The sequence below is a fragment of the Macadamia integrifolia genome, chromosome 5 (assembly GCF_013358625.1).
Source record: "Macadamia integrifolia cultivar HAES 741 chromosome 5, SCU_Mint_v3, whole genome shotgun sequence".
Taxonomy (NCBI): Eukaryota; Viridiplantae; Streptophyta; class Magnoliopsida; order Proteales; family Proteaceae; genus Macadamia; species Macadamia integrifolia.
Window position 1 is genome coordinate 29,854,536 of NC_056561.1, and position 7,934 is coordinate 29,862,469.

A 7,934-nucleotide genomic window follows, 5' to 3' on the forward strand; every position below is an offset into this window, starting at 1 on the left:
AAAAAAAAAAAAAAAAGGCGGCAAGTCATCGCCGGGTCACCTCGGAAACCCTAACCCGGGGTGCAGTGGGTCAACTCATGACCAACTCTGTTTGACTCGGTCAAAGGTTGACCAGATCGTTGACCAATTGACCCAGATTTTGATCCAGAATCAATATGCCTGAACCGGCCGACCGAACCGGTTGGTTTGGGAAACTAGATTGATTTTGATCTATTTTTAGTTCTGCAACTTCAAATGGCTCGTACGTGCAAACGGTGAAGAATTTTTCACCCTGGTTTTTTGCGTTGAGTCCAGTTTTTCGTGCTCTTCGTTTTGATATATTATGAACCTAGTTTTGATCAACTTTTATGATTTGTTTTGTATAAGTTACAAGTATGGGTGGTTAATGATTCTTTATGATTTTTTTATTAATTGGAAGAAATAAAAGAAAATCAACTCATACATTACTTGCATATCAGAATATGAACTTGTTTATTCTTGATAATGTAGTTCATGCTTTTGTTTATGAATATTTTTTATTCATGCTTAAATAATCTCACTTTTAGCTACTGGAATGAATTTGTAGACTATTACAATAAGATTGGGTGGAATCCACCAAAGTGGTAAAGTTCAACCTTATTGTAATAGAATACAAATCAAAGCCTTCTTTGTTTGAAAAGACAGAGAATAATGATTGGTAGCAAAGTTGTTAATGTTCACCCAAATGTGACATTATCAAATACATGTTAAAGTTAAAGCAAGTGAAAAATAGAATAGGGATTTCAAAACCTAGAAGATATTTTCCATCCAAAGATGGCGGTACTTTTCGAAAGTTAGAAGATGTCTCGCAGTAATTGCAAAAACTTGAGTGGGCCAGTATGTTTCAGACCCAAAGGTTAGGAATGTAGTTCCGGTTGACACTCTTAAAGTAATTAATAATTGAGCATTGTAATGTTTATTTTGTTAACAGTTATATGCTTGTTCTTTTACATGTAAATTGATATTTAGTTCACGTTTAAATAACCCACAAATTTAAGCTGCCAAGTGTAGTTGTAAGCTATTGCAGTGGAATTGATGGAACCCACCAAAGTGGTAAAATCTAAGATTACTGCAATAGGTTTACAACTCAAAGATTTTGTCTTATATTCAAAGACATAGAAAATTGTTAGCAGGATTTAGGTAATGTTTGTCCAAAGGCGACATTATCAAAGATAAGCATAAATACAAGTGTACTCTAGGCAGACCTTAACCTAGAAGTTGTTATGCATCCAAAAGTGATAGTAATTTTTGAAGTTGAAGAGCTCCCATGGTCATTGTAGTTTTTGAGTGGACTAGTGCATTCCAGACCTAAAGGTTGAGATTGTAGTTCAGTTGACACTTTGGTTATGTTTAATGGTTAGTGATGTAATATTGATTTTTATTGATGTTACAAGCATTAATTAAATATCGAATGGATTATTCTTCCTTGAATTGAACCATTAAGCTAATGTCTTTAAAAATGGCTTGAGAATATAAAGGTCTACATATGTCTCAAAGACCTAGTTTTCTATACTAGGAGAACCAAATCAATAGTTTGGTATTATGCTTTTAAAACAAAGATTTTTGCCTTAAAAGGTATTGGACAGTTGATCAATGGCAATAGGGTGGATGAGGGTTTCATCACTATGACCATAAGTTATAGGTTTATTTAATGTGTTATTTTTTGTATTCCGATTGGATCAATTCGGATTGGTTGGGTTGGATTAGTGTCGATTTTGATCAATCCAATACCAAGTTCTCAAATACTGCAATTGTTCTTTGAAAACCTATTTATGAACATTAATTGATAAATGTTTGGTTTCTTTTGTTTTTGGGCCTATGTGAACAAGTTTATATGTATGTCACATTTACGAATTGTGTTCTCCAATAAATGGATTAATTTATGACTGGTTGAACCAAATGAGAGAATAAAAGTATGGATCTTAAGCTGTTTTATGTGGCTCGACCGGTGGAAGAATAAATTCGGTATACTAGGTTGCTAGTGGGAGGATGTTACTAGTAGAAGGTCAGTATACTAGGTTGTCTACATATGTCTCAAAGACCTAGTTTTCTATACTAGGAGAACCAAATCAATAGTTTGGTATTATGCTTTTAAAGCAAAGATTTTTGCCTTAAAAGGTATTGGACAGTTGATCAATGGCAATAGGGTGGATGAGGGTTTCATCACTATGACCATAAGTTATAGGTTTATTTAATATGTTATTTTTTGTATTCCGATTGGATCAACTCGGATTGGTTGGGTTGGATTAGTGTCGATTTTGATCAATCCAATATCAAGTTCTCAAATACTGCCATTGTTCTCTGAAAACCTATTTATGAACATTAATTGATAAATGTTTGGTTTCTTTTGTTTTTGGGCCTATGTGAACAAGTGTATATGTATGTCACATTTACGAATTGTGTTCTCCAATAAATGGATTAATTTATGACTGGTTGAACCAAATGGAAAAATAAAAGTATGGATCTTAAGCTATTTTATGTGGCTCGACCAGTGGAGAATAAATTCGGTATACTAGGTTGCTAGTGGGAGGATGTTACTAGTAGAAGGTCAGTATACTAGGTTGCTAGTGAGAGAATAAATTCAGTGTGCTATATTGTTTTTCATGCAAAAGAATTATTTGGAGTTTTGCATTGATTTATTATTATCATGATATTGAAGAATTATTTATGGCTGAAATATATAGTAAATTCATATTCATGTCATTTTGTACTTGAATGTTTTATTTGAAACACCCTATGATGGATAAATATATTAGAATTAAACTGGGTGTGAGCTTCCGCACATTTTATGCTGCACAGTATATTTCTAGGAAGCTATGGAAGGATTGGATGGAATCCACCAAAGTGGCACATCTTATTATTTCATAGTTTTTTCAAGGGCAGCAAAGTTGGTGACATTTGCCTAAAGGTGATGTCACCCAAGTTAAAGAAAATACATGTATGGAAATGACTATAACTAAGAGGTTTCTAAACCCACATGTGATAAAAGTAATTGTATTTTCACAGTAAATTTGGATTTACAAGAGGACTAGTACATTCTTAGCCCAAAGGATAGGAATGTAGTTACGGTTGTGACTCTTGTGTGTTTTATCTGCTAGATGTACATTTATAGTGTAGTTTATCTGCTAGGTGTACATATTAAATTTTCTAGCCCGGTTATTTGGTGTGTATGATTCATACCTGAGATTTTTAGGGTTACTTGATCTGGTTTTAGCTCTCAGGGAACCCAAACAGGTGTTGTTGCTGAACAAAGCACAACTGAAGGGAAATAGGAACAATTTTATTGCCCTATTAAGTTTATAATGACTTTGGAGTAATTTTGAATTGATTTTATCTTAAATTCTGTTCTCTGAATTATTTATGTACATTTATGCTTCATTTATTTGTGTTGTCTCTGATTGTGTAAGAAACACATTAAAGCATACACTTCTGTACATATATTCATCTCTAATGTGGAAAACATGATAGGAATGAGTGAAACCCACCAAAGTGGTACATTCAGTTCAATTGTGTGTTTCCCAGGGTAAATGTGACATTTGCCCAAAGGTGATGTCATCCAAGTTTATCGACAAAGTACTCAAGAGCCATATTTTCTGACATTGGTGTTATTGAGGTTTTTGATATGCTTGGTTAGTGGGAGTTTTATGATCTCATTTAACCAAAGATATCATGGTGGCAAAAGCCAAAGTTTAAAGGTTGTGCTTGTTAAGATTTATTGGCAGTGCTTAGCCAAGGTAATTGACGATATTTTGTCAGAATTTGTGATGTATGGTGGTATTTAGCCTATGTCCAAAGAAGTGGTGGTTTACCACAGGCGGTTTGCCAAAGTTTGTGATTTATGGTGGTATTTAACCTAAATCCATGGAAGTGGCAGTTAGCCATAGGCGGTATGCCAAAGTAAGATATTAATTCAAGAAAATGGCAGTTTGCCAAGTGTTGATTAATATCAAAGTTTTCTACCTGTGAGGTTTTCAAGGTAGGCTGATCTTTAGATCAAGAAAGGACCTATAAGGAAATGTATATTTCATGTGATCACAGGTATGATATCAACTCCTTATATAAATGTTTCCAGGCGATTTGGATTGATAATTTTCTATTGTCTGTAACATTAGATAGTTATATGCCGTATATTGAGGTGTATTTTCTACTATTGTTCAACAGTAGAGATTATTGATTAGATCAAAGTTTGTTTGAGTGGTGTTCAGTCTTGGGATTATTTGGTCAGGAGTCAATGGAAAGACATCAGTATCAGTGTAGCCCAAGTGGGAGATTGTTAGGATTTTTATGTGGGCTTAACTGATACCGATTGATCCATTGAGCCCAAGCAATTATAGACCCACTCTGATTAGGAAACTCCTAGCTCTTTCCATTATGAGAGTGGAATAGGATTTTAGGGATTCTATTATAAATAGAATACTGACGGTCCCTGTAGCCATTTTTTACTTAATGCCTTATTGGTTTTGGGAGCACGGCTTTCTCACAAGAGCAAGTGCACAGAAAGAGAGAAACCCTAGAGTAAGAGGCTGCAGAAGATCTCAGTAGAAGGACTCCACTTGCGTAGTTCGTTATTGTCATCTTCATGGGAGTAATGTTTAACCACATGGGACAGAGGTTTAATGGGACACAGTTACTTTTTTATTCCCATTTATGGTTCATGTCATGGTTGTCCCATTGATTATTATAGATATAGTAAATCTATATGGTTATGTATTTAAGATGGGATACTTTATTGTTCTGGGTTTAGGGACTACACCCATGATTAATCTTTACACTCATGATTAATCTTTTATGATTTGTTAATGATTCTTGTATTATAAACACTATAAGGTTATTCATATGTTTAATATGGTAAAAGAATCCCCAACACCAAGCACAGAAGGATTATCAATCCTGCCTTTCATATGGAAAAACTAAAGGTTGCTTATATATCCTTAACATTTCTTTTCTAATCATATTAAATGCATATAATAAAATAGATTTACATCTTTTCTTAGAACTACCATTTTCTTTCCATAGTTTAAAATCCCACATTACATAATGTTTATGTGGTAGCTTTTCCATGTTATTGTGATGCTGATAGATTGTATCTTTTTCATCTTTGTTAACCATCAAAGCAAATGTTATCGGCATTTTATACAAGTTCTAATGAGATGGTCAGCAAATGGGAGAAATTGGTTACATCGAAAGGGTCTTGTGAACTGGAGGTATGGCCAGAACTCCAAAATTTAACTAGAGATGTCATCTCTAGGGCAGCATTTGGTAGCTCTTACGAAGAAGGTATAAGGATATTCAAATTACAGGATGAGCAAGCCAAGCTCCTCATGCAGTCTTTGCAGACTGCATTCATCCCTGGTTTTAGGTACAATTCATTTTTCTTATCTACTTCAATTAATTTCTACATTATTCTGAATCAGTTCAAATAAACCGATATCCATTTTCAATAGCTTCAGATGTGTAGCAAAATTTTGATCCTTATCCTTACAAAATTTATGTTTACAATTTGCTACCAACGAAAAGCAACAAAAGAATGAAAGAAATTAACAGGGAATCGCGAGACCTTTTAATGGGTATCATCAGCAAAAGACAAAATGCAATGAAGGTTGGAAAAGCCAATAGTGATGACTTGCTAGGCTTGTTACTTGAATCCAACAATAAAGAAATTCAAGAAAATAATGACATGAAGAATGTAGGGATGACCATCGAAGAAGTCATCAAAGAGTGTAAGCTATTCTACTTTGCAGGCCAAGAAACCACATTAGTTCTCCTTGTTTGGACAATGATTGTCTTAAGCATGCATCCGGAATGGCAAGCGCGTGCAAGGGAAGAAGTCTTACAAGTCTTTGGGAAAAACAAACCAAATTTTGATGGACTAAGTCACCTCAAAATTGTAAGGACATGCTTGCCCATCAGTCTTAGATAATATACCATGCATTAACTAGACGTATAGAGTATATTAAATTTAGACCATAGTTTTCTAAGTTTTTTTCCTTTTTCTTAATCCTCCATTGCAGGTTACCATGATTTTGTATGAGGTTCTTGGATTATATCCACCAGCGTTATTTATTAGTCGGTGTACATACAAGAACACAAAACTAGGAGAAGTAACTTTGCCCCCTGGAATTACAGTTAATGTTACCTATAGTCCTAGTTCACCATGATCATGAAGTATGGGGTGAAGATGTAGAAGAATTCAAACCAGAGAGATTTGCAGAAGGGATCTCAAAGGCCACAAAGAATAAAGTCTCATTTTTCCCATTTGGTTGGGGCCCTCGAATATGCATTGGGCAGAACTTCGCAATAATAGAAGCAAATATGGCTTTAGCAATGATTCTACAACGATTTTCTTTTGCACTTGCTCCATCATATGCACATGCTCCTACTGTTGAATTAACTCTTCATCCACAATATGGTGCCCAAGTCATTTTACATAAATTGTAGAATTACCTTTATAATCATCATTTCATGATGATGATCTATCATTAGAAACTTTCGTTGTGCTTATTTTGTTTGTTTAATTTGTACCAGATGTACTACGTTTACATATGTTGAAAATCTACTATTAGCAAAAAAGGAGAATAACAATTGGTTTAACAACTATTTGTGAAATCAAGAAGTCGAAAGATAGATTTGAGTCATTCATTTTCACGGTTTTTTCTATTTAATTTGTCGTTTCCTACTTATACTCTGAAATTTGACACTTGGCTAATCTAGATAATGTCCTCTTTATCCAACGGTTGGAATGGAAATATTGTCTGTCAACATGGCAGATTAGATGCCTTGTGAGGTTTGAAAAAATATCAAACCCTTGGGATAATAATATTTTTCCTAATTTAACTAGTCATTGGTTTGACAATAAAATGCAATACAAGTTTGAAAAATAAAAAATAAGGAAAAAGAAGCTTGAAATGCAGTTTGGCCCCTCCACCCAGACAGAGGAGGTGAAATGACTACCCCAAATCTCATGAAAGCTGGAAATCCTACCAATATTGATATTTTGTGCATGCTCCCATTGACTCCAGCATTGGCACTAAGGCCATGCTGCCTTTCAAGGAATCTTTTCCCAAAAAATAAACATTATTAAGTTATAGTGCCAATTATTCCCACTTTGTAATTGAAATTTTCACCCCACCAAAGTACTAGTCATTTTCTCACTAAAAATATATATATATATATATATATATTTTCTCATTTTATTGGAATACAATCAAAATCCATTTGTTAGTGGGTTTCTGGCCAATTTTGTGGTATCAAAGTCTGCTTGCGTTTCCCTTTTTCATTTGAAAATTCTAATTTCCCCATTAGCGTAATGTGCTGATAGACCAATTATGTGCTTGAACTTGGTACTTTTTTTTTTTTTTAGAGTCTGTTTGAGATTTTAAATGTAACCGCAAGCGTACGGATCAGTGTAGCTACGGGTTGAACTCAGAGAGAGCAGCCACTTTATTTCTTTTTTCTTTTAATAATGCGAAAGTGAACCTATTAATGGTTGTGATCTAAGTCTAACTACCGTCCTAAACATATGTATCTAAAATAATGTCCTAACCATTCGTTGACTAAGAATTTAAAGACGCAAACCACGCAATTAAAATTAAATAAATAAATAAGTGAAAATAAACAACCCACGCAATTAAAAAAAATAAAGGAAAAAAAATGCTGAAATAAAAATAAAGTAAAAGGAAGGGGAGAAAGCTAAAGAGAGACTCACAAGTAGGTTTCTCTACTTAGCCCGAGGAATGCATCATAATATGAGCTTCCCTACTTGACCAGAGAGTCACTCTTACAAGGATTACTCTACTTGGCTTTAGGGAAAGGGAGACAATTAAAATAAAAACAATAAATTGATGGTTCTATGGCTAGGAGGGGCAAAGCCAACACATACACTAGCCATGAACCTTGGGGGAAAAGGATAGCAATAA

General features: G+C 34.2%; 1 protein-coding gene across 1 annotated transcript; it reads left to right on the plus strand.

The window, feature by feature from the left end:
- The first annotated feature begins 5,104 nt into the window (after positions 1-5,104).
- LOC122077760 (cytochrome P450 72A397-like) lies at positions 5,105-6,510 on the plus strand. Its single transcript, XM_042643618.1, is given in 4 exon segments — positions 5,105-5,381; positions 5,522-5,905; positions 6,030-6,140; positions 6,142-6,510. Coding segments are annotated over 4 exon segments (1,056 nt in total). The 5' UTR covers positions 5,105-5,135; the 3' UTR covers positions 6,457-6,510.
- Positions 6,511-7,934: the final 1,424 nt, after the last annotated feature.